The sequence below is a fragment of the Muntiacus reevesi genome, chromosome 1 (genome assembly GCF_963930625.1).
Source record: "Muntiacus reevesi chromosome 1, mMunRee1.1, whole genome shotgun sequence".
Classification (NCBI taxonomy): domain Eukaryota; kingdom Metazoa; phylum Chordata; class Mammalia; order Artiodactyla; family Cervidae; genus Muntiacus; species Muntiacus reevesi.
In genome coordinates this window covers 240,440,625-240,467,603 of record NC_089249.1, presented here as the reverse complement: position 1 = coordinate 240,467,603, position 26,979 = coordinate 240,440,625, and the positions used below count along the sequence as shown (strand labels likewise).

At 50.2% G+C, this 26,979-nt stretch overlaps 1 protein-coding gene across 1 annotated transcript; it reads left to right on the top strand.

Moving 5' to 3' along the window:
• Window positions 1–2,491: 2,491 nt before the first annotated feature.
• SPARC (secreted protein acidic and cysteine rich) lies at window positions 2,492–25,214 on the top strand. Its single transcript, XM_065918956.1, has 10 exons — window positions 2,492–2,630; window positions 12,877–12,946; window positions 13,769–13,831; window positions 14,441–14,528; window positions 15,898–16,019; window positions 17,814–17,934; window positions 19,677–19,810; window positions 21,000–21,148; window positions 23,396–23,544; window positions 24,003–25,214. The coding sequence occupies exons 2-10, from the start codon at window positions 12,890–12,892 to the stop codon at window positions 24,029–24,031; spliced, it is 912 nt and encodes a 303-aa protein (XP_065775028.1). The 5' UTR covers window positions 2,492–2,630; window positions 12,877–12,889; the 3' UTR covers window positions 24,032–25,214.
• Window positions 25,215–26,979: the final 1,765 nt, after the last annotated feature.

Here is a 26,979-nt window from a genome sequence, read left to right as displayed (position 1 = left end):
CAACTGGGAGAGGTCTTGGGGGTCAGCTGGTGCAGAGATACTTTCATGGATTTCTGACTCATCCCTTTCAAAACCTGAAGGAAGCCATGGGCCTTCTCTGATGAAAAATGCACAGACACCCAGAGTTTCTCAGATTCAAGAATCTCTCTCCCCCCATTTTTTTTTAACTTTGCATTTTATAGTGGAGCACAGTGATAACCATGTTGTGTCAGTTTCAGGTGTACTGTAAAGTGATTCAGTTACACATGTACATGTATCTATTCTTCTTCAAATCCTTTTCCCATTTAGGTTGTTATAGAATACTGAAGAACATTCCCTGTGCTGTACAGTAGGTCCTTGTTAGTCCTCTGTTCTATATATAGTAGTGTGTCTATGTCAACTGCAATCTCCCAGTTTATGCCTCCCCAACCCTTCCCCACTGATAACCATAAATTCGTTCTTTTAAGTCTGTGAGTCTGTTTTGGTTTTGTATGTAAGGTCGTTTGTATCATTCTTTTTAGATTTGCATATAAGCAGTATCATATGCTATTTGTCTTTTTCTATCTGACTTTACTGCACCTGAAGACCAGGGAAGACCAGCATGGGGCACTATTGCAGGCTGGAACGCTAATAAAAGACAACTTCCACTCTGACAGCCAGCTTTGTGCTGCCCGCTGCTCCAGCCCCTTGGAGCACTGCAGCGAATTAGACCCATGAAGTGCCTGTTGCCACGCGGTGTCTGTGGAGCTCAGGTGACGAACCACTCCTGGTCATGACCAGTGCCAGAAAGGGAACAAAGCCGCGTGAGGTGCTGAACTAAGCTTGTGAGAGCCTCCATTAGGAGACAACATTAGAACAGAGATCTGAAGGGTGAAAAAACTCCAGGCATGAGAAAATCAGATGGGAGAAAGTTCCCGATAGAGGTAAGAGCAAGTGCAAAGCCTCTGGGCTGGTAATAAAGTTTCAGCCATTGAGGAACTGAATGGAAGCCAGTGTGGGTAGAATACAGTGAAAAAAAAAAGGAGGAGAGGGTGGCAAAGAAGGCAGAGGCCATATTGTGCAGAAGTTCATGAGAATGTTCTCTGCCTTCTCCCTTTTCATGTTATTCAAACCCAATTCATGCTTTGAGAGCTACCTATTACAGGAAGCCTTCTCTGCCTGCTCTGACTCAGAAACCCTGCCACTCTAAACTCCTGGGGGTAAACCTCAGAATCTGAACCACTCATGTGAGTGGGTGGATGCCTAAGGCATGCCCTCTCAGCAAGATCCAAGCACCTTGAGGACAAGGACCAGATATTGATTCTTATACTTCTCCAGATGCTAGCTGTGCACTCATAAATATTTATACACTCATTGATATTCTCATAAATATTCAACTAAGACCTGTTGCACCAAGGAGTTCATACACATCAAAGTGAACCAGGTTGGGACTTCCTGGTAGTCCAGAGGCTAATCTGCTTGTTAATGCAGAGGACACAGGTTCAATCCCTCGTCTGGGAAGGTCCTACATGCCGCGGAACAGCTAAACCTATGTGTCACAACTACTGAGCCCATGCACCTTGGATCCTGCGCTCCACAGCCAGAGAAGCCATCGCAGTGAGAAGCCAACACACCACAATGATGAGTATGCCTCACTCATCGCCAACCAGAGAAAGTCCACATGCAGCAACAAAGACCCAGGGCAGCCAAAAATAAATACCTAATTTAAAAAAGAAGTGACCCGGACTGAATGTAGAATCCACCTGCCTACCCCACTTCTAGGAGTATCTTGGGCAAGTAACAGCCTCTTAGCGCCTCTGTTTCCTATTTAGTAAAACCAGCATAGTAACAGTATCTATGTCAAGGGTTTGCCGAGAAAATTCTAAGTCCCAAGTAAACCTTGGTCATTGTTAGCTCTGTGATCATAATCCATATCAGTAATCACCTTATCTATTCTATACTGATGACACAGATTCCCCCAGCTAGATGGCCAACCCCTTCTGTGTCTATCGGTGGCCCAGCTAAGAGTTTGAGCAGTTATTTTTAGACAGTATCCCAAGCCATCAGTGATGACGCCATCAATGGCAGCTTCTTCAGTCTGTACAGAGGCAAGTCCCGGCCTTGCCTTTGCCACAGATACAACCCCCTCACAGGGCTCTGCCCTCCTCAGCACTGCTTGATGCTAGGGAGTCTTGTAAAGATCACCAGTCAGACACTCCAGACTCTTGGGCCTGGATATTCCCCTTGGGAACCCTGGGTGGGTGATCCCTTGCCCCCTCCAGGCCTCAGTTCCCCTCTGAACAAGGAGAGGGCTGTTCTAGGTGATTCCTGCTGGCCTTTGCAGTCCCAGCGCTCTGCTCAGTCAGTCTGTCTAGGCAAGAGCTCCAGAACCCACGTGGCGGGCGGGGTCGGGAGGCGGGTCAGGGCAGCCCTCCGAGAGGAGAGGAGGAAGGCCTTGGAAGACGGAGACAGCTTTGGCTGTGGGGAGAAGGGGAGGGGAGGGAAAGGGAAGGAGGAGACACAGGAGGAGGAGGGACCGCGGGGTGGAGGGGGAGACAGACCCAGCCCAGAGCTCTGAGTGGCTTCCTGTTGCCAGGCTCTAAGCCCCTCACATTCCTGCAGACCTTCAGACTGCCCGGAGCTCGCCTGCTGCCTGCCCGCCCGCCACTGAGGTATGTCCGACCCCTGCCCTGACTGTCCCTCCTCTAGGCCTGCACCCCCTGCACCCTGGCCCGCTCCTCACTTTGTGTACAAGGGAAAGAAGCTGTGTTGGGAGGTCTCCGGGCGCGGGGACTCCATCCTTGCTCTCCCGAAGGGCAGGGGACACGGACTTGCTGCCTGTTAACTTCTCAGGTGAAACTGAGATCCTGTGGTCTCCCTTCTGGGTTTGCAGAAAGTAATCCTGCTGTCTCTGAGAGAGTATTGTCTCTCTGTCTCTCTCTGCGCCTGTCTCATGGGTTTCAGAGGCTGCCTTTACAAATGGGGGCCACTTCTTCCTTTCCTGGGAATATGATCTGCGCATAGCTGCAAGAGGGATGGGCCACCAGAGTCTGCCTGCTTCCCATTCCAGGAGGAGAAACTTTCTAGATTTGGTTCTTGCACTCTGTTTTCCCAAAGGGAAACTTGGCGTGAGTGATAAGCTGATCTTTGGAGGGATAAGAGGGGGTCTTCACCTTTCATCAGCACCTCTGTAAAGGCTCCTGTTGCCCTGGAATTTCTCCCCTCTCAACCTCCACCCCCCTCCAACACACACACACACACACACACACACACACACACACACACACACGGTTCCGGTGCCATTCAGCCTGAAATAGCACTGTCAGACAATCAGTCTTGGGTTAGGCATTGTTCTCATCCCGGGCTCCCCAGGGTGTAAACACAGGAAACTCAGCAGCAGGAGACCTCTGTGTGTCTATATTTGAAGACTCCTGATATCGGGTAGGGTCCAGAGAGGCACAGGGTCCGATGGGAGACTGGGTGTGGCCGTGGTGTGCTGCAGAGTGGGGGGGAAGACAAGATGGAGTGGGATTCAGGGTAGCTTCCTCACACCTTTGCCATGAGAAGTCCAAACTCTGCACTAGGCTGCTGTTAGGTCTTCTTCAGGTAAACCCCTTCCTACCTGTGGCTCCACTGGCTGGTTGATGAGTGGGCTTCCTGAGTCCCTAAGGGCACCAAGGGAAAAGGGGGGCCTTGGGGAAGGCATGTCTTCCAGGAAGCCCAGTCCACCCAAAAAGGAACAGAGGGGCACACATTTTCCTCCAGAAAATGCCATTCTATGCAGAACACATAGAGAAAGGGTTTTCTTTGTGGTTGAATTTCTGTGCACCCCAAGTGCTGACAGCAGGATGAGAAGCACATCAGAAGTAGGGGGGCAGACTGAAGACATACGTTTTACATGTGATCTTAGGTAAATGTCTCCCCTGGACTTGGTCTCCCTGTCTGTAAAGTAAGAGGAATGGACTCAATGGTCTTTGGGGTGCCCGATGTCCTCTGAACTTTCCAATGAAGGTCTCTTAAAGCAGAATTCTCCTTAAACCTAGCTTTTGGCTAGGTTTCATGGAGATTGCAAGCCCCTTAAAATTGTATATACAGTTGTGTGTGTGTGAGAGAGAGGAGAGAGAGAGACAGAGAGAAACAAAGTTCGCGGCAATATCCAAGAGGGTGTTCACAGCCTTCAGTCTTAAAAATATCCTCAAATGATGCCTGCCCCTCCAGGTAGCCAGAGGGCATGACGTGGGAGATGGAGATGGTGGGGACTGGAAGCCAAGGTGTATTTGCAGGAGGAGGAAAAGCTTTGAAATGGGAGTGGTTGGGGGAAAGAGAGAGTTAACTTACAGCCATCAGCTGCCACATCGACAAAGCCGGGAGCTGGAGTTGAGGGAGGGAGGGGGAGGGAAGGGAGGGTGCCTGGGGAAGGAATCAACTTTTGAAACTTTCTCCAAGTCCCACCCACCAAAAGGCTCTTCTTTGCTATGACTCACTCTAGGAGGAATGCGAGTTGCCACGGTAACCTTTTTTTCAGGGTCTCTGCCTGCTGGCTGGGAGGGGACACGAGAAACTCTTAGAATATCAGGCTCTGTAGGTCTGAATGTCCCCCACTGCACTCCATCCCAAGAGGGCAAATTCTAGGTCCTGCCCTCCCAATCTCCAATCTCCCCGGACCCTAGGGCAGCTGTGGGGCTGTAAGACGCTTCCTGTTTCCTGGGATAGGCTACTTGAAGATCCGAGTTTTAAAACCACCTCTACTCAAAGGTGCCAGTTGACCTTGAACTAATGGCTTCTCCTTTCTGAGCCCCAGGTTCAAGGAGAACCAGGTCCTCCTTGGTTCAAAAAGTGATAACACCACCACCTCAAAGGGATACTGTGTGGACAAACGGGGATGATACACAGAGAAGCGCTTGCTACACTGTGGCCCTCTCACCTAAAGAGACGGGTTTTTAGAATGGATGAATTGATGGCATCCGAAGAATTGGTGACATCATTCCCTGCATTTTTGTCCAGCAGCTTCATCATTTTAGGGTTTGGATATAACTTCCCTTTACTAAAAGTGCCAACAGGCACATTTAAGCAAAATAAATATTGTCCAAATTCTTTTGATTTGGGCACCTTCATATTTCCCAAGAGTGTTGCACCCTCCAGTGTGCAGGGCAAAGGCAGAGGTGGATCCTAACTCACAGTGACATTTGGAGAGACATTTCCCCTCTCCAGACTCAGTTTCCCAGTCTGTTAAATGGAGACTCTAACCTAGGGTCTCCAGGTGCCCTTTCAGCTCTGAAGTCCTGTGAACCTAACTGCCAGGTGCTGCTTTCATTAGAAAGAACAGTCAGGCCACCTTTTTAACAGTTCCTGGCCCCCTAGTTGAAAAGGAAACAAGAGAGGAGGGGTTAGGGGAAATTGGATTGCATAATAGTCCTGCTAAAATCTTTATCCATCTGTAGAGACTTGTCAACCAACTGCGTGGCTAGGGTTTGCTATTCACAAGAGCAGTTTTCTGTGCTAAAAAATAAGCTATAAATAGAAAAGGATGATGAAGGAAAGGAAAGAGCTTGAGGATGTGAGGTAAACAGGAAAATATTTGATTTTTGACGTTATTTAGACAGGTAGCTATGTGTGCAGAGATAAACCGGGACAGACACAAACCCACAAGGATGCCAAGTATATAAACATTGATTTCACCGACAGGCACCCACTGGCACAACTGAAAATAAATGTTTCAATACATGAGCAGACACAGGGGGTCATGCACTCATGGCTCTCTCTGAGCAATACCTTGACTCACAGACAAGTCTTGGATGTCCATCCGATGCTTATGCAAACTCTGACCCTCACCTATATGGGCTGAAACCAACAGATGCTGAGTCAAGACCAATATGCATCGTCACATACAACGCTTCACACAGTGGTCCTCAAGGTCATTGGTCACTTATGCAAATACACAATCATCATTTGTAGCCACACACAGACATGCACAACCAGACCTAACTTCAGGTCATGGCAGGGAGATAGACACCTGAGTGTTAGTTGCTCAGTCATGTTTGACTCTTTGCAACCCCATGGACTGTATGTAGCCCACCAGGCTCCTCTCTCCATCCGATTCTCCCAGCAAGAGTACTGGACTGGGTTGCCATTTCCTTCTCCAGGGGATCTTCCCAACCCAGAAACTGAACCCCGGTCTCCTGCTGCAGGCAGATTCTTTACCATCTGAGCACCTGTTGTATATTATAGACAGAAATTGAGACTCAGAAAGGGAGAATAACTCAAAGTCACACTGCAAACTGATGCCTGAGCCAAATTTTCAGACATCTGGAAACATCCAGATGTTCATTTTGGCTTCTTTTGTTGGTTTCCTTTGAGCAGTTTGGTACTCTCCTGACACTCCTCCCTGTAGTCAACAAGCCCCATGGATAAAAATTGATAAGAGCTACCTCTCTTCCTCCTTTGCTGGCTTGCCATGGCCTGATGCAGCCCACATGGCTATGTCATTAGGGCAACAGGAGGTGGCTAAGTGGTGACTGCAACCAGTGACTTGACAGAATTATTTAGAAAAACAGCCTCCTTCTTATCCAGGAGATGTCTAGACAGGACATTAACTCTGCTCTCACTTGTCAAGTTATAGACCTTGATGTCTGTAGGCAAAGTAGGAATGGAGATACCAACTCTCGCTATAACTGGGTTCTTTCAGAAATGTGGTATTTAATCCATTTCATCTGGGGATCTTTCTGGGCCCTTATGTGTTAGTCATGGCCATAGGATCCTAGACTAATCAAATAAAAAAATAAACAATTCCCCAAACATCTTGATATTTCTGAATATCTGGAAGTTCAACCCAGATACCAGCTTGCCATGTATGACCTCAAGTGAATTATTTTCCCTCTCTGATCCTCAGTCTTCCTATCTCTAAAATCAGAAGCATGGCAAAGAGGTGTTGTTTGGCATGACACCACCAATCCATTGGTAGCAGCTGCCAAAAGAACTGTGTCCAGAATTTGAATGCCACTCTGGACTTTAGGGGGAAAGGTCATATGGTTGATTAGTAATGTCTGCCACATACACCGGAGGGGCAGGTGGAGCCACATGTGCCATGGATTTGCTTGCTATCTTTAGGATGTGACAGCCTGGACACTTTGATGTTATTTCTCATCCCTTCCATTTGTGGTCACCCAGATGCATCAGTGGCCCCTAGGGGGAGCCAACGGGGAGAGCCTGAAGCTCCACCCTGGGGCTTCTAACCACAGCGAAACGTGGCATCTTAGATGTGTTTATGGAACCTCTGTCAGACTGATACCAGTCTCATGCTCTGGGGCTATTTCTGAGTTGCCTCTGAACATCTTCAAACCTATGCTTGAGCACCCTAAAACAGGGGTCCCCAACTTCCAGGACTTAATGCCTGATGATCTGAAGTGGAGTTGATGTAATGATAGCAATAATATGCACAATGAATAGAATGTGCTTTAATCACACCCTTCACTCCGCCCTGGTCTGTGGAAAAATTGTCTTCCATGAAACTTGTCCCTGGTGCCAAAAAGGTTGGGGACCGCTGCCCTAAATGTTTCTTTTAGCTTCTTCCCTTCCAGCAAGAATTGTTAGAAGCGGAAGCAGGGAGTCAAGGGCCAAGTTGTGAAAGGTGGTCCTCTGATAGGCTTCTGACTCAGCTGACTTGGAATGTCAGGGCTGAAAGGAACCTTTGGGACTATGGCCTCAGGGTCTTCAAACTCTCTCATAAAAGAAATTAGAGGTTCTCCGAGGCGTCTCAAGGAGTGTCCCAGCGCCAGCCCCCATCTCAACACTGCTTTGTTTTTTTTTTGTTTGTTTGTTTGTTTTTAAGCTGATTCATTGAATAGATAATAGTACATTCATATGTACCACAAAGGTGAACGGCTCTTAGTTGTTTCAGACTTTGACTTCTGCAGAAGACTTCACTGAGAGAAAGGGCTCCCTGGCTTGTATCACTCTGAACACCACTGATCTAAAACAACCTCTGCACTGTGCAGATGAGTGGCACTAGGTGAAGTCCAAGGAGTAGAGAAGCCTATTCTAATTTGAAGGGTGAGCTGGGAGCAACACTATCAAGACTCAATCCCAGGGCTCCGGACTTCCACGTCACTTCTGAGTGGCTGTGTGTGCTCCCTGGGGTGTGAGTGCCCACGTGCTCACACTGGCCACCTCGGCACCTCTCTGGACCATCTCAGCCCTCCTTCTGAGTCCTGGCATTCTGGTGGGCCTGGCTCACTCACGAGTTCCTTTATTAGCCTCTAGACTTGTTTTCCTCTCTTTGGGCTTGTTTACCAGGAACATGTGTTTTGGGAACCCTTGTTGGTAAGCCAAATGGTGGAAGCAAGATGCCTGGTTTGCGTCAGCAGCCCAACTGAGAGGGCAGCCTGGGGTCTGGCTTCATCACTGTGCCCTGTGGAGGCTGGGCTGGTGCCCGAGACCAAAAGGAGTAATGCCTCCTTTGTTCCAGTCCAGCACCTGTTCTCCCTGGGCCATGGACAAAGAGCTGGGATTCTTGTCCTGGATTTTCAAGGGGAATGGAGATCCTGGGATCTTTGTTTTTTTAGATACTCTTCTGATGCTTATCTCTTGTAATCACCCATGATTCTTTCAAGGTAAATGTGTTATTTTCATTTTAAAGATGGAGAGATAAACTGAGGCCCAGAGAGGGAAAACCACTTTCTGAAAGTCACACAACTGCTATATGGCAGAACCAGGATTTGAACCTGTATATTCTGTCTCCAGAGCCCCTGGGCTTACCAGGGGCTGCCAAAATGCCTCTATAAAAGTTGATAACCACTCTGTCTAATACGGGCTTCCCTGGTGGCTCAGATAGTAAAGAATCAATTGGCAATAAAGGAGACCTGAATTCAATCCCTGAGTTTGGAAGATCCCCTGAAGAAGGGAAAGAACCTACTCCAGTATTCTTGCCTGGAGAATCCCATGGACAGAGGAGCCTGGCGGGCTATATAGTCCACAGGGTCGCAAAGAGTTGGGCATGACTGAGGGACTAAGCAAGCTCTGTGTTAATATGGTAGCCACTAGCCACATATGGTTACTTAGAATTTAAATTAATTAAAATGAAATACAATGAAAACTTCAGCCCTTCATTTGCGCTAGCAACATTTCAAGTGTTCAATAACCACTGGTGGCCACTAGCCACCACATTACACAACGCCGATATAGAATATTTTCATCATCTTAGAAAGTTCTATTAGACTGCATTGCTTCATAAACTCTTCTACTCAAATCAGATTTGATGACTGTAACTCAGATTCTGTGCTTCATGTCCTTAGTGGTCTATGATTCCAAGATCCACAGTCTAAAATTTAATGATTCCAAAATTTTTCCCTAGTTCTGTCCTTCAGCAACTTTTCAGTGTCCAGAGAGAGCCCACAGGAGGCCCTTTATGTTTCAGGAGATGAACTTGGGTGGGGTGGGGGGGGCGGCTGTACTTTTCCATCCCCGGAGTCTTTCTAAGGGAGGAGAGGTGACCTCAGCTTCGGGTCCCACTGGCAACCAGGGACGGGTTTTCAGCTGTCTCCAGAGCAAATAAAGGCAAAAGGAAAGGACTGGATGTTCGGAACAGGAGGCAGGATCAGTGGCGGGGTGGGAGTGAGCAAAGTCTGCATCTGACGACCACTGGGCCAAGGGAAACACACCTCCTGCTCCCCACCCCCCCATCCCTGACACCCTCCCAGTCTCATTTCCTCCAGGGTACCTTGGGCCAGTTCATAGCCCAACCGGACCCCCTTCAGGTGATCACCTAGCGGAGGAACTGCCGCCAAGGGAAACAGCACGTGAGGCAGAGGGCAGGCCAGAGGCGGAGGGGGGCAGCCTTGGTCTTCATTCAGCCCTGCCACCCGCTCCCTGGGGCTCTGGGCAGGTTTTTTCCCCTCTGGGCCTCAGCCTCTCTTCTGTACTATAAGGTAGAAAGACATGCCTTCAGCCCCCAAGGGGATGCCGGATTATGAAAACATTCTTAAAAGGATAAACACAGGCATCATTACAAACTAAAGAGATACAGAGTTTTTATTTAATACTGCTCATCTATACAAAGGTGTTTATACTTTCACCAGGTCAGGCATGCCAGACCTAGGTTTGATTGGCAAAGGATGTGTGCACAGCTGATCATTTCTGGATGCTGGGGTTTGGCCCCGTGTCTGACTCTGCTCGGGTTACTGATGCACCCCTGACCTTTGCAGGACGGGCACCTGGCCTCTTTGACCAGTGGTGGTTTAGAGAACCTCAGAGAGGTATGCAGGGAGTATGGTCATACATTCGAGAACCATCCAATGCTGCCCTTCCCTACCATCAAACAATCTGGATGGAGGGGATGTTGGGAATGGTGAGAGAAAACTGGGCAAAACCCCAAATTAGGAAAACAACTCCTCCTCCAAGACTGTGTGTCCTTTTCTTAACACTTACTTCCCACTTTTCTCCCCGATCCCCACCCCAGTCTCAAAGAAAAACTCTATGAGGCCCAAGCCAAGTCCATGAGGAGGAATTTTGTCAGCTTGAAAGGGGCCTGAATGTTGTCCGACTTCCTCCCTCTCCACCTCAGACCCCTCATCGGAATAGCGGGACTCACAGCCCTCCCATGCCATGGTGCCAGTGTGGGAGGCGTTTAGAAATTTTAATGCACCGTGAGATCTAGAAAGACTTTTCCCTTCTGGCTGCAGCACCAAGGATGGCGTTTGCAGAAAGAGTCAGTGTTCCACTGGGAAAGCACGGCTGGTGAGGTAGGACAGACAGAAGAGCCGACCCACAAATCTTTCCCTGGTCACAGAGGAGGAGCAGTTCCTCTGCTCAGATGAAGGACACAAACCCTGGAGACGCCAGTCTTCCTGGCTCTGCAACCTGAAGCTTACTGCCTTTCCAGCCTTAGCTGGGCTGCTTCTCTAACTGTGGGACTTGTCTGTCATTGGAGTGCAGACAAGCTGCCTTTTTTAATTCCTGCTGTGAGTCCCTGACCCTTCAACTTCTAATGGTCTCAGACAAGCCTTTCATTCATGCTTTCTCTCCTGTTCCTTTCATCCAAAGCCACATGTAAGCATTGTTTTGCTTCTGTCTCCAAGCGGGGAAGCAAGAAAGGAGATTTTTCCACCTCTAGGCTTGAGAGAAGTGGAGCGGGGAAGACAAGCATAGGACTGTGTGTGCAGGGGAGGGGGAGAGGAACATTTCCAAAACCTGGGAAGGGAAGACTGCATTCAGATGCGAGAGTTGGGGACACCACGAATCAAAACCAAGCTCCCAGGTGGATTTCTTTAAATTTCTGTTGGTTTTACTTCGTATACATGCCATAGAATACTGAGGTTTAGTGTCTATTTCAGCCCCAAGAGAGGACCATTTTGAAGTCTTCCCTTCTGCTGCCTGTTTCTACTACCCAAATACCATAATTTAAGTGAAGATGGGGATAATGGAGGGGATGATGTGTGCCAAGACCAGTATCTCGTATGTGCTTAGGACAGTTACAGGGCATCTCAAGGGCTCAGGCTACCACCTCAAAGCTCAGCTAGTCTAACCCTCTCAAGTAATAGAAGAGGGAAACCAAGGTCCAGGGAGGATGAAGGATTGAACCAATATACCAAGTTAATGTTGAGATAGAACCAGAATCCTTGGAATTTAGCTCCAAGCTAAGCGTTTCTTCCATGATGCCAGGGTACCTCCCACCAAGGTGCTTGGTCAGTTGAGAAATCTTGGAAGGAACCAGGGACAAACGAGGGAAGACATGGCCACTGTCCACATTGACTAAAAGCTGCTTAGGTGCAGGGGAGCATGCTTGCTCTGTGTGGCCGCAGATGGATGACCACAGTAGACCAGGAGAAGCTTGAAGGGAGGCAAGCTGAACAGTAGAAGCAAGGACTTTCTAAAGCCATTTGGAAATGGAAGTTCATTGAGTTAGAACAAGAAACAAAACATCTCCACCACCGTTCCTTGGTTAGGGACGGCATTTTGTCAGCAAATCATAGAGATTCTGCTCCAAGATGCCCTCCAGTCATGAGATTGTTAGAGTCGAGAGCTCAGCGTCTAGAGGAAGGTTTTAGCAGTGACCAGGGTGGGAGAATTTTCTAGAGAATGTTCTAGATCTCAGTTAACATCTTTTAGCTGTGAAGGGGAAACAGAAGGCAACACTAAACATATGCAAGCATTTGGGTAGTTTCCACACAGAATCCAGAGAAGTACCATCCCTCCTGGGCAGAATGGAGGAAAGTATGGCCTTAAGTTTCCACTGACCACACTCGAAAACTATTGTTCTTTGTTTTAGAATGTAGGTCTCATTGTCTCAAATTGGCAAGGGGTTGCTGCCTATTAAATTCTCTTATTAAGGACGGGTAGGGAGAAGGAGGTCAGGGGAAAGAGGGGAGAGGAGGAAGAGTCTGGGGTATAGGAAGAAAAGAATCCTAGAACATCAGGGATTGAAGGGCCCTTGAACAAGATCCAGTTCAGCATTGCCCAGACTTTAATTAACCAGTTGTCTGTGTCCAATCACTGTTTAAAAATTTAAATAAATGTACTGAGGAAAGAGACAAGATCCCTACCGTAAATGGAAAAACCTGTGTACTTCTGTCATAAATAGAAGGAAACTGTTAAACTAGACACAAAGGAGTCAGAACAACTGTACTGAATTCCAGCTGGATGTCGTTTCCTGCGGAAGCTCTGAGCCAGAGGCCTGCCCTCTGTTCAAAAGGGCAAGAGATGAGTGTTAGATGTTAAAGACTTGTTAGCACCAAACTGAGACTTTCTCATACCATCAGGATTAAAAGAGAAGCAAGTAGAAGCAACTTTCTCCCTGTCTTTCACTATTGTTTACCATGTACCATCTAAAACTATCTTGCATACCACAGGAATTCAGTGTCAGGAGGAACTCTCCATCAAGAAACCTAGCCCTCACTGAATTCTTCATCTCTTTTCTCCCCACAGGGTTCCTAGCATCATGAGGGCCTGGATCCTCTTTCTCCTTTGCCTGGCCGGGACGGCCTTGGCAGCCCCTGTGAGTACCTGAAAGTCACATCTTTTTGGTCTTACCTCCCACCAATAGCTCAGGGGCATTGAATCTACCAGCCCTGAATGTTCAGAGGGGACAAGCACTTCCCCATCTTGAGTGGTCTTTTTTTTTTTTAAGATTTTTTTCCCTTAAACTAATAAGCTCAAAATAAAAACTGAATGAGGATCATTGGGAGGAGATTCTGGGGAAGAGAGATTTCCATGTAATGTGAAGATGTACTTGTTCAGCTATCAGAGCTTCCCCAGAAAGGGACTAGGATTGTTTTAGAAGGAAGTGAGCTCTTTGTTATATGAAGAGAAGGGGTTGCTGATGGGGTGATGGTAGAAGAAGCCCCAGCCAGCCAGGTACCTCAAAGTCATGTGCTATCTTGCTTCTTCTAACTACAAGTTGACTCCAAGAAGGAATTGCCAAATAATGATGATGATAGTATCACACCTGTGGGGAAGATACTGACATCTGTTAAAATTCAGGGTTCATCCCCTATGGGTCTCCGTTTTCCCATCTGAAGGGAGTTGGTCTGCATCAGACCAGTTGGTCTCCCATCATTATGGGAGTCTAAGCTGCAGAAATACTTTTGGAGTTTTGATAGACACTCCAGATGTAACTATACAAAGGAAGGTGCTCCTGCGGCCCACAGGGCCTGCATGTTTGACTTCTCCTGTGCCTGAATTGCCCACCTATGGCAGGCATCTCCCACAAGCTTCTCTCCTAGCTCCCCAGCTTCAGTGGTCCAGGCTAAGGCATGTTAGTGGTGGGAAGCTGGCCCGGGCCCCAACCTCTCTGAACACCATTTTCACCTCCCAACAGCAACAGGAAGCCTTGCCTGATGAGACAGAGGTGGTGGAAGAAACCGTGGCCGAGGTGGCCGAGGTAGGTGGTGGGGGCCCCAGGCTCCTCTCTGCCAACATCCGCTCCCCCTGGGGAATCCAGACAGGGGCTGCCGGAACAGGCCATTGTTCCCCTTCCCACGTGCACACACAGCACAGATGTAAATCCTGTGGATCCCCCAATGATGACACACTCCCGAGTGTTCCCCCAACTCTCCCTGGAACCTCATGGGTGGGAGCTATGATTCTGAATTTGTTTTTTACTTTTTAAACTGTGTGACATTTTTTCTCAGATGGTCACCCACAGTCTCCCCAAATGTCAACTGATGAAAGGGAGAGTACCCTGGTGCGGCTGGAAGGGGAGAGAGCTTGGCACCCGCTCTTGCCCTGACACCCCTGCTGACCTCTAGGGCATCTCCATAGCGTTCTGGGCCCTTGAGGAAGAGCGGGTCCGTAGATTCAGTCTCGATCCTGGACCTGGCACGTGTGCCTCCTGGGATCTGAACCCAGCACCCATTCCAGCATGTCTCTCCCCATCCCCTGTGGGTACCCAAGGCTTTGGGCAAGTCCCCTCCAGCCTTTGCCCCTTTCCTCCAGGTCCGGGGGTGGGGTGGGGTGGGGCGTTTGACTCACTCTTCTCCCTCCACCCCAGGTACCCGTGGGAGCCAACCCCGTCCAGGTGGAAGTAGGAGAATTCGATGAGGGTGCCGAGGAAACCGAGGAAGAGGTGGTGGCTGAGAGTAGGTCCTTTCTCCTTGTCTTGTTACACAGGCCTTAGCCCTCTGCCGCCTGGGCCTTGGGCGTGGGCCCAGCCTATGTGAGGTTCCTTCCCCAGGAAACGCAGGGTAGGGGGGGTCCTCCCTGTGGGAGGGGCTGTGAAGGACAAACTGCCTTGACTGAAAGGTTGGGAGTGTTCTCTGGAATTTGGAAAGATCTATTTATAGCCAGGCTGTGAGTGCTAGGAAGGGAAGTCTTAAGCTGGAAGTGGCCTTGTCCCCTTGCAGCACTTTAATCTAGTTCCAGAGTTGGGTTTCAGGTTCCCACTGAGATCCCCAGTCCCGTCCGGTCACATGATGGCCCCAGACGCTTTCACACTTATAAGCTTATTTAATTGTCAAATGGCCATGAGGAAATAAGGTCTGGAAGCCTGACACAACTCCTATACGGCTTGTGAGAACCAGGACCTGGGCTTCTGGCTCCCACCCACAGTCCAGATCCCTAACCCACAGGATGGAGACTCACCGTACCCCAGGGGCTAACAGCCCGGACTCTGGGGGTGGACCAACCAAGGTCTGCCTCCAAACTTTGTGCGATGCCCTCTGACAGCCCTCAAACGTTCTCTGAGCCCAGCTTGCTCATGTCTTACATGCAGAAGGGTGAAGACAGTAGACCCCCAACCTAGGGTTGTCGAGGGACTATGAGATAAAAGTAGAGGCGCCCTTGCCCAGGACCTGGCAGGGCAGGCATCCAACAAAGGAAGACTGCGACACCCCAGTCAAGGACCGGGAGGAAAGGCTAGATGAGCTCTCACCCTCAGAGCCTCAGTATCCACTGGATCAGAGGGGCGTCTATTGAGTTCTGTTCCTTCCCCTCCCCGTCCCTTATCCGGTGTTTACGAGACACAGGCAGACTCTATTGTTTGGTGTGGTCCTGGGGCTCTGTTCCCTTTTCCGCTGCAGACACTCAGGTGTGTTTTGCTGGGCTGCACAGCTCCCTGGCTCCGTGACAACAGCTGGCCTTCCAAGTCATTCTAGAAAGTCTATTCTAGAATTCTGAAATACTTTGCTGTCACTGATCCATGAACAGCCAAAAACACAGTGGTTGCTTCAACCCTCGGGGGAGCAATATGGCATCCGGTGCTCCCGGGTCCCAGACTGAATCCCCAGCCCCCGTGGGTGCGCCTGGCCCTGACCTCAGACCAAATCTCTAGTTCCCCAGACTGAGCCAACTGCTCTGATTTCAGCAGAACAGAAGGGAGGGTGCAGGGCTGCCCGAAGGTCGAGTGGGGGCCAGACCTGAGGACTTCTGTCCAGGGATCCGTGTGGGTTGGGTCAGGATGGACGTGCTAGCCCGGATGAGGCTAATCACGTCGCCCTTGTGCTCTGCCAGACCCCTGCCAGAACCACCACTGCAAACACGGCAAGGTGTGTGAAGTGGACGAGAACAACACCCCCATGTGTGTGTGCCAGGACCCCACCAGCTGCCCTGCCCCCATCGGCGAGTTTGAGAAGGTGAGGCCCGAGGGACAAGGTGGGGGGTGAGGGCTGCAGCCCTCAGAGCGTCTGCCCAGAACACTGCCGGCCTGGGGGTCCCAAAGGGCAGCTCCAGGCTCAGAAGTCCCCTCGCTAGGTCTAGTCACAGCAAGAGACCCAGCCAGAGGGGGTCTCTGTCTGGGACTCTCCCCCAGTCACTGGAGAGTGACTGTCACTGGACTCTCCAGCAACTGCAGGAATTAACTCAGCACCACCAGCTTCCAGCCCTACTGAGACTCAGAAGGGAACACACAGGAGGGACTTCCTCACATGGGAGAATCTTGGCAAAGCATCAGGTCCAAACACGTGGGTTCTGGGTCACAGCAAAGGATGATATCAACCTTCATTTCTACCTCTTGATAGTGTGAGATCTTAGCTATGTTCCTGATCCTCTCCAAGTTTTCTCACCTCTAAAGATGGAACAGAAATAGACTTGATCTCATAGAGCTATTGCAGGGGTTTGTCAGATAATGCCTGGTACTTAGTAAGTATTCAATATGTACTATTTAAAAAAACTTTCAAAGCTGTCCATTCAGTCTCCAATAGGACTCATCTGTCCATCCATCCATCCAAGTAAATATTTATTGAGCACTCATGCATATCAACCATTGTGCTAGTGGTCACCTAGCTCAGGGCCACAAACTGAGTTCCAGCATCATTCCCACAACCTCCAGCTCACCTTCAACCTCTCCCCAGTACAACATACCCTTTGAGGTCCAAATTTTAGCACCTTCGTCAGCTCTTCCCTGCTCCTCACCCCATCACCCCCTATCACACTGGTCACCAGTGCCCATCAGTTCTCCCTCTGCAGTGATATGTATGCAGTAAGTATGTGCAGGGTTTTCAAGACAAGGCTTCTCTCCTCCTGACACAACTACTTACTGCCGTTGCCCTTGTTCAGCCCATAGCAACTCTGCTCTGCCATCCTCATGTGCAGAGAGTCACAAGAAGGACCAATATAACTCACCACATATTTGCACTCACTGCTAATAGTTAAGGATACGTAGCTGGCTGAAAAGGGAATTGGATACCGGCTGAGTGTGGAGGGATCCATGCACAGTCTTGCTTATTCTCCCCCTGCCATGAAGGATTTTTTTCCCCAGCTACAAAGATGAGCTGCAACCTCATGCAAGCAAGGCATCTGCCCAACGAAGCCCATTACAGACTCAGCACCCAGTGTTTAGTTGAAGCCTGGCCATGTAGGCATCCCATGCCTAGCATATACCCAAATTCCAGACTGCAAGCAGGAAAAGAGATGTTCAGCATGAACCATACTGTTTGTATGAGCAACCCAGGCAAATTGAGACACTTGCATCATTTGTAGACATCAGTTTTCTAACAGTGCAAGCAACTGTTCACCAGCCTCGCTCCCAGACACCAGCCAAGGGCCAACATCACAAGAAGGCCTTTCTAAGAACAACAATCCCAGGCCTGTTGTATTAACTCTTTTCTGCATACTCTACCTTTCCCTCATCCTCGCCTTCAATTCATCTTTTCTGTATTTCCCAGGTTTGCTTTCCCATATCTCAGCCCTGACTCCATCGTTCTGCTACTCAGAGACCAGCAGCAGCTCTCAGCTTGGCTGAACATTGACTTAGGAGCCTAAAGAGTGGCGCCTTGCCTGGGCCCCACCCTTAACTCACTGTGTGGACCCCAGGTTAATCACGTTCCTTGCCTGGCCCTCAGTGTTCCCATCTCTGAAATGGGCACGGATGGCGGTACTGGTGAAGGGCTTTGGGAATGAGGGTGAGGCACTCTATGCTTTGCCGACAGGTGTGTAGCAATGACAACAAGACCTTCGACTCTTCCTGCCACTTCTTTGCCACCAAGTGCACGCTGGAGGGCACCAAGAAGGGCCACAAACTCCACCTGGACTACATCGGACCTTGCAAATGTGAGTCTCTCCTCGGGCCCCGCCAAGCCTCCCGATATGGGGAAGAGGCACCAAACGGGCATTGATGCTGGTTCTGCCACCCCTGGGCTGTGTGATCTTGGGCACCTCTCTTCCCCTGTCTGAGTTTCAGGGATCCCAATTATAAAATGAGATGATTGTTTAAGAGCTGGTATCTGTACTCAGGACCCCTCCAAGAAGGACTGAGCAGTGGAGGAAACACAAGATCAGGGCAGATTTCTGGAGCCTCTCACTAGCATCCGAGACAGCTCACTTCTTTTCTGTAATGATGAGGAAGTTCTTCTATGGGTCTAACCACAATCTTTCCTGGTTCAATGTTGTGAAGCAAAAATGATGTTCTTCCTGGGCCTAAAAAGTGTTTTAAAAATACTTGAACTTGAATGCGTTAAAATCAAGGCAATCCTGTCAGTTCCCCTTAGGCCCTGTTACTCAACATTGTCATATCCTAGGCCTTTTTACTTTGTTACATTCCCATCTGCCAGCATAAAACATAAGATTAAGCACCTGCTTCTAGAAACCTGGGAGCCAGGTGTTGTGGGCAGGAATGCCAGGGCTTGCCTGGCCTTTGGGGAGTGATCCCAGGGGCAGACTCAGCTGGCCCAGGCTCCTGCTCCTACGTGTCTGCCTCCCTGTCATCCGAGACAGGCAAGGCCCCCTCTGCTCCCCTCCAAGACAACATCCACATGGTGTGTCTGGTACGTTCTGACACCAGATGACACCGGGGAGGGCCACTCACCTGCCTCAGGTATGCAGAGTGCAGAAAGGTGGAGGAGGGGAACCAGGTTCTCCTGTGGTCAGCACCGCTCTTGCAGTTACAGGATCCTGGATGTGAAAAGAGAAGGCGCAGGCCTGGAGAAGGAGGGCGGGGGAGGGACGTTGGTAGGAATCCTTGGGCAGTGAGACTGACACTTGTGCCAAGCGGCTCTTCTGTTCTCTGGGGCATATCGCTTGCTCCGACTCCTAGCGTTTCCCTCTCAGATGTTCTCTTCCACTCCCCAGCTGCTGGTGAAGAAGGTCGTGGTCCTCACCACAGAGGGGACTTTCCATAGGTCCAAGGATGGGGGAATGATGGACCCCTAGGCCCCCTGGCACCCACATGCCCTGGTGCTGGATGAGGCTCTGATAACGTGGCCTTAAGCAAGCCCCTTCTCTCCACACTGATCTCTAATAATTCCAAGAGGGTGGACTTGGATGAAATCTCTAGGACCGACATTTTGTCACCTTGAGTTCCAAAGACCAGGATGCAATCCTATCGCTAAGAATGTTCTGGTAATTAAGCATACCTGAACCCCCAGCCTGGTTAAGCTGGGCCTATGGGTGAATGCTGTTCCTCAGTCTCCCAGCTTCAAACATCTCTCCAGGGTCAACATCATCATGGTGGGTCCTGGCCTCTGTTTTCAGGGCCCAACACCCAGAAAAGCAGGAGTCTCTGGAGCAAACCATTTCCTTCCCCAGATCAGATCAAGGTCAAGGGAACAGGGGATGTGACTTTGCACTTGTCCATTTGCAGAGTATTCTCCCCCCATCCCCACCTCTGCCAATCTCCTTTGCTCAAAAGGTGTGAAGAAACTGTGGCCCAGAGAGGCCGAGCCCTGCGCCAAGGTCACAGACTGAAGCAGCAGCAGGAGAAGGGCAGGGGTGGGGAGAGCGACCTGGACCACACGTTGGCCCTGGGGCAGGGAGAGTCAAGATCTGTGCTGACCACCCCCGTGTGTTGACCCTAGACATCCCGCCCTGCCTGGACTCCGAGCTGACTGAATTCCCCCTGCGCATGCGCGACTGGCTCAAGAACGTCCTGGTCACGCTGTACGAGAGGGACGAGGACAACAACCTCCTGACGGAGAAGCAGAAGCTGCGAGTAAGGGCCGTTTCTCGTGCTGTCTCGGGGCGCTTGCTCTGCCCTGAGCTGGCCCTGACCTCGGGCCCCAGGCTGCCTGAGATCCACAGTCCCGTTCCCAGATCTAGGCCCCCAAATGCAAGCCCGCATCCCTGCTCCAACGAGCGCCTCTGTCCCGGGCTCGAGGACACAGACTCCTCCGTGCAGCCTTTGAAGGCTCCTAGAGCACATTCACGGAGAAGGCAATGGCACCCCACTCCAGTACTCCTGCCTGGAGAATCCCATGGATGGAGGAGCCTGGTGGGCTGCAGTCCATGGGGTCGCGGAGAGTCGGACACGACTGAGCGACTTAGCAGCAGCTGCAGCAGAGCACATTCAGGGGCTTCCCAGGTGGCTCAGTGGTAAAGAACCCACCTGCCAATGCAGGAGACATAAGAGACATGGGCTCAATCCCTGGGTTGGGAAGATCCCCTGGAGGAGGGCATGGCAACCCACTCCAGTATTCTTGCCTGGAGAATCCCAGGACAGAGGAGCCTGGCGAGCTATAGTCCGTGGGGTCAAAAAGAGTTGGACATGACTGAAGTGACTTAGCATGCAGGCAGAGCACATTCACCTCTTAAAGGCTCTGAGGAGTCCTGTAATGAAAGGACCTGCTCACTTTGTTTAGCTGCATGTTAAGTACAGGGCATAAACAATTCTATTCCTTTTTCCTTCTGAGTCTCTGGACTTTAAGGGACATATCAAGTACTAGGAGTACTGATAAAATACAGCTCCCTGGGCCCCACCTCAGGCCCACTGAACCAGTGTCTCTGTGAAGCAAGGCCCAGGAAGCTGCATTTTGACACACTCCCCAGTTATTCTGACTGAGATGGCCCCAGGCCTCCACTTCTGTGGATGAGATAATGCTGGTGCTCACCTAACCACTTCCTTCCCTCATTTGGTCTCTACACCCCCCCTGCACCCCACCCCCACCCCACCACACTGCTCAGCATGTGGGATCTTAGGTTCCCAACAGGGATCAAACCTGTGCCCCCTGCAGTGGAAGCACAGTCTTAACCCCTGGACCACCTGGGGGGTCCCCCTTCCCTCATTCTAAACCCAGACTTTGGCTGGTCTCTGCCTGCTCTGGCCTCCTGTTGGGGGAAGGGACCTTGACTGGCCCCGACAGCCTCCGTGGACCCTTCGTCTCACAGCGTCTCTGCTCCCACAGGTGAAGAAGATCCACGAGAACGAGAAGCGCCTGGAGGCTGGCGACCACCCCGTGGAGCTGCTGGCCCGGGACTTCGAGAAGAACTACAACATGTACATCTTCCCCGTGCACTGGCAGTTTGGGCAGCTGGATCAGCACCCCATTGACGGGTAAGACCCCAGACCCTCAGGATCACAGCGGGGAGCTGCCTCTGGCTTGGCCCTGGAGTGGCAGTTTGGGCAGCTGGATCAGCACCCCATTGACAGGTAAGACCCCAGACCCTCAGGATCATAGCGGGGAGCTGCCTCTGGCTTGGCCCTGGAGTGGACAGTCACCGGTCAGGGCTGCTAGGTGCACTAGATGTGGTCAGAAAACTCCTCAGGGGTCTCTGCTGCTCCCAGCCCTGGAGGCCCATAGTTTGCCTAAGGGCTGAGGCAGGAGAGGATAGGTGTAGGAGAAAGGATATAGAAGATTTAGTGCCATGAGTCACTCCCTCTTCACTGCCCTAAGAGGCAGAAGCCATCAGAACTGAAAACCCCACCTTAACCCCGTGAGTGCCAGCCTTGGGTATCCATTCAGCAAGGTAGAAGGAGCTGGGAAGGAGCGCCAGACTCTGTGGGGTGGCGGGGTCTGTGTGAGGCAGCAAGGCCCTGAGACCTGGCCCCAGTGGGGCAAACTGGCTCTGGAAGTTCTTAAGACATTCACAGTGCCCATCCCATCTCCATGGCAAGCCCTTGGTTTGATCACTCCTGCCCCGTGTTGAAATGAGTTAGGAAGTGCCGTGTAAAAGTCCTGTGGAATAAGCTGAGAGTTGGTCAGTGAACCAACATTTATTGAGTGTCTGTTACATGTCCAGCATGATTCCAGGCAGGGGATTTAACTGTAGTCAGAACTGACACAAAGGCCCTTGCCCCTATGGAGCTCACCCTCTGGGTGGTGATCTGTTTCTCACAATGGAAGGAAAAAGTAAGGAAGGTGCCCGGAAGTTGCAGGTGGTGGCTGATGCTTCTGCAGCTGAGTAGGACAGGCCCCCCTCACCTCTGCCTTCTCTTGCTGTGTGCTCCTGGAGCAGCTCAAGAGGAGGGCCTCTCTGCTCACACAGGATGCCCAGGGCTGCTCCCCTCTGGGAGGCTCAACCCTTCCTCCCAATCCAGCCCACCCTGTGGGTGATCCTGGGGGGCTGGGGTCTCCTGAGTGCTGGGAAACTGCCTGTAGCTTCTCTCCCAGGCTCTTTCCGTGGCTGGGATCCATCTGAGTCATACCGTGAAGGGGAGGGGAGAGTCAGGGAACATCTGGACTCAGGCTGAGCAAGGAAGGGGCCTGGAGGGAGGTTTCCAGATGGGGCTGCAAGGACCCTGCATCTGGGAAAGCAGGCTGGGTCGGAGGATCATCCTGCCCCTCTCCTTGACCCAGAGCTGTCCGGTGACCTTGCCTGAGTCCCTGACCCTCTCTCGGGCTCACTTTCCTCACTGATATGCAAAGAAGGCAGAGAAGCTTCAGTTCAACTGATCCCTTCCACGAGTTGGACCAGATAGGAGGGCCTTGGGGTCCTTGGGGAAGAGTGTTTTGAGGAACTAATGGAGGGCCTGGGGAACAAGGGGAAAAAAAATCCTATATGTGCTCTGGAGTCCAGGCCAGCTGGGAGGACAGGAACAGAGGAGATTGGGAGAGAAATCAGAAGGCCTCCCTCTCACACGGGACACAGCACATAAAAGATAAAGTTCTACTCACCCTCTGCCTGCCAATTCCAATCTCTTCCCACGCTCCCTTCTCAGAAGTTGGCGCCCTCTCCCTTTTTTTTTTCCAGCCACACATCTTATGGGATCATAGTTTCCTGACCAGGGGTCAAACCAGGCCCTTAGCAGTCAAAGTGCAGAGTCTTAACCACTGGGCTGCCAGGGAAACCCCACCCCTCCTCCCCAACTTTTTCAGTACTCTCTTCAGTTTGATGCATCTCTTTTTCACCTCTTTTCTGAGTATTTGCAGATGTATAAATGTGTCTGCAGAAAATATGCATTGTTGTTTCATACCATATTTTGAGCTACCAATAGCAAAAATGTTGAATATTTTAAGCTTCTGTGCCCTCAATTCTTAGTCAATCAGGAAACAATGAAATGCACCAAGAGACCTGTGTCATGAACCCACAGACTTCAGACCTGGAAGGGCCCTTAGACGTTATGATCAACTCCTCCCCCTTTGATGGAGGAGGAAACTGAGGCTCAGAGTGGGGCCGTGCTGTATGCTCAGAACCACAGCAGGTCAGTGGCAGAGCCGGGGCAGACCCAGGATCCTGGCTTCCCATTCTGCAGTGAACATCCTCTCCTTCAGCCCCAAGGGGCAGGCTCCCTCCCCCTGTCCCCCCAAGCAGGGCTGTGGGGCTGGCTCAGCCTCAGCCTCTCCCCACCTCACCCCTGCAGGTACCTGTCTCACACCGAGCTGGCCCCACTGCGCGCCCCCCTTATCCCCATGGAACACTGCACCACCCGCTTTTTCGAGACCTGTGACCTGGACAACGACAAGTACATTGCCCTGGACGAGTGGGCCGGCTGCTTCGGCATCAAGGAGAGTGAGTGTTTGAGCAAAGTGTCCGCTGTCCTCTCCCTCCCACCTCGCTGCTCTCTGTATGTCTGTCCTTCCTGTCCATCTCTGCTCTGTGCCTGGTTAACCCCTGTCTGCTCTCCCTGCCTGGGTGGGCCTCACTCTTTTAGACGACTTCCTGGTCCTTCTCTATCCACCCGACTGTCTCTTTCTCCCTTTTGAAGCCTCAGTACTCACTCTGTGTCTAGCACTGCTTTGGGAACAGTCATCTACAGGAAATAGCACGTGTAATTAGGCAGTGCAAGTCACAAGGACTGGCCAGGGACGGGGGAGACTGAAATTCTCAGTCATAGACTGCCTGGGTGACCTTGGACTGGTTACCTGGCCCCCGGCCCCTGGGACGGGTGGGATCTGCCAACTCCTTGGGAAACATTTCCTCACTGACCCCGGCCCCCAAGTCTAATTCTGCTCCTTCTTGCCTTGCAGAGGACATCGACAAGGACCTCGTGATCTAAAGCCACGCCTCCTCCTGAAGAACCCGATTCTCTCTCTTTGACCTTCCCCCTCCTGTTTTCCCCAATGTTTAAAATGTTTGGATGGTTTGTTGTTCTGCCTGGGGTCAAGGTGCTAATATAGACTTAAACGAATACATTAACGGTGCTAAACATAGACATTTTAACCCAAGTCACGACATTCTTAGCTGTAACTCAGCTATCACGGCCTCTTGCTCACCCACTAATGGTCCCATTTTCCTCTTGCCGTGTGCAGCTCTGCCCATTGTTTTGGTGGCACATGGGTGGAACACTTGATCTGCTCGAGTCTGCCTTCAACACACGTTGCATCTTCAGATTTTCTACTTTTCTGCTTGAAACTAATATTCACCGAGTCAGACTTTGTGTTAACTTTATTTCAGGGTATTGGCTGCCAGGGGGTCATTCCTAAGTGGCCTGAAGATGGAACAAAGGGAAGTAACAGGCACGTGATGTTGGCAAGGATGCTTCTAGGGCTAGAGGATCAGTGGTGGGAGAGACCTGCAGAATCTACCAGCCAGAACCACAGATAACAAATCTTGTGGTCAGGGGCTGTGACTGAGAGAAGGAAATTGAGGCTGTGTTCTGGAAGTACATAAACTCTCACATAAACCCAGTTCTTCACCATTTCCCCTTCTCACTTTGCAGTGCCATTTCTTTTTGCATTAGGCAATTTGCTCAGACTTTTCAGAGCCACGGCCCATCCGTTCTCTGGAATCCCCCACACCTCTGAGAGGTGGATCACCACATCCTGCAGGGCTGCTCCCCTCCAAACTACCTTTAGGAGATGCAGGACAGGGAGGCTGTTTCAGCCAGAAAGACCAAAATCAAGAGCGAGGTGCAGAACGTGGTAAAACAGAAAAAGGGCAGGTGGCAAATTGGTTTTCTTTTGGGTGTTCTGTTTTCTTTTTTCACATCTGGATGGCTGTCACCAGAGATCTTTCCTTCAGTCGCTAGCATGTTCCTCCTCTTCTCCCCTCCCCACTTTTTCTTTCTATTAATCAAAAGAAATTTCAAAAATCAATGGGATGGTCGGATCTCACAGGCTGAGAACTCGTTCACCTCCAAGCATTTCATGAAAAAGCTGCTTCTTATTAATCATGCAAACTCTTGCCACGATGTGAAGAGTTTGACAAATCTTTCAAAATAAAAAGTACTGATTTAGAAACTGCCTCCCTGAGTGACTTTCATGTGTCTTAGTGACCTCATTTCCCTGACATGGAGATACGTGGTCATAACATGTCCACACATGAATGCACAGATGCAAAGCTTTGCAAATGCATTATTACACTTTTGTACACACAAGCTTACTTATACACAGGGAATGTATGGTGCCTATAAGCATGGATTTAGCTTTTAATTTTATGACCTGGGGGCTGACCTTTTTCATGATTGCACTTCATTAGGCTAAGCACCAATGAAAGCAATGCCTTCACTAAGCATTCACTCATTCATTCACCCATCCATCAAGAAATGTTTTTGATGTACTTACTGTCGACTGATCCCATTCCAGGTACTACAGACACAGCTGTGGCAAAGCAGATAAAGCGTTTGTTCTTCTGGAACTTACAGTCTAACAAGGAATGGGTTTTAAAAATGCCCAACTAAATACAAATGACAATATGTGATAGGTGCACTGAAGGGCCCCCCTGGTGGTTCAGACAATAAAGAATCCAGCTGCAGTGCGGCACACACAGGTTTGATTCCTGGGCTGGGAAGATCCCCTGGAGAAGGGAATACCCACTCCAGTATTCTTGCTTGGAGAATTCCATCGACAGAGGAGCCTGGTGGGCTACAGACTATGGGGTCACAAAGAGTTGGATTGAGTGACTAACACTTTCACTTTTCACACTGAAGGGAGAATATAAGAAACCAGCAGGGGATGTCACAGAAGGAATCAGGATTACTCTTGTTTCACAGTAATCACTCCCCATGCCTGGCTATTTAGATTTTAATTTAACTTAAAATTTAAAATTCAGTCCCTCAGTCATTCCAGAAACATTTCAAATGCTCAACAGCAAAATGTGGTTAGTGGTTACCCTACTGAACAGAGCAGATCCAGAACATTTTCATCATCACAGAGCATTCTATTGCACCGGGCTGTTCTAGGGCTTCCTTGAAAAAAACCTGAGTCACAAAGGAAAAGAATGAAGTGTTGGGAGGGGCAGAGGTGAGAGAGGAGAAGGGTCGGGGAAAGGGCATTCCAGGCTGGGGAACAGCACAGGCAAAGGTCTTGAGTGGGTGGGGAACATGATGAGTCCACCAGCATGGCCTGTGTCCAGGCTGAGGGTTGTCTTGTACTGGATGAAGCTGAACAGATGGGCAGAGGCCAGACCCTGCAGTCTGGTAGGCCATGTGAGGAGTTCGGGTTTTATTTTTTTGTTTGCAGTGGAAGTTATTGGCGGGTTTTAAACCAGAGAAACAAAGACAAGATTAGGCTGGCTTTAAAAAGAACACTCTGGCTCTGGAAAGGCCCACCGTTAAGTCCACTGAGCGTTTTTCAAGGTTCATGCATGCCCATCACGCTGGTGTGATATTTCAGGCTGGTGTTCTGAGGCTCCCCTTTGAGATAGAGAAATAGTTCCAGGAAGTGTGCTCTGTTGCAATGGACCACACACAGAGCGAGGTCTTCAGATGCCAAGTCTAGAGTTGGTTTATTCCTCTCTTATTTTACATTATTTTCAAACTACTAATAATACAAAGTCATTAAAAAAATCATAAAACTCATGAACTTGTATTACTGTGTTTCTTGTTCACACAATGGGAGGCAAGGACTGGGCAGTTTGATCCCGGCCATTTGAGGAAGGCAAGTCCAGCCTAGTGTCATCATCTAGAGGAATCCAGGCAGAGACTGATAGGGTACATTTTGGAATTGGCTCATTCCCTCACTCTATGACATTTACCAGATGCCCGCAGTAATGTTTTATGTTCTC

Bases quoted from the DNA above. Each gene is read 5' to 3' on its own strand.
- SPARC (XM_065918956.1), top strand. From the start codon at position 12,890: ATGAGGGCCTGGATCCTCTTTCTCCTTTGCCTGGCCGGGACGGCCTTG. The intron at 13,832-14,440 runs GTAGGTGGTGGG...CCTCCACCCCAG, and splicing joins CCGTGGCCGAGGTGGCCGAG to GTACCCGTGGGAGCCAACCC. The intron at 17,935-19,676 runs GTGAGTCTCTCC...TGTTGACCCTAG, and splicing joins CTACATCGGACCTTGCAAAT to ACATCCCGCCCTGCCTGGAC.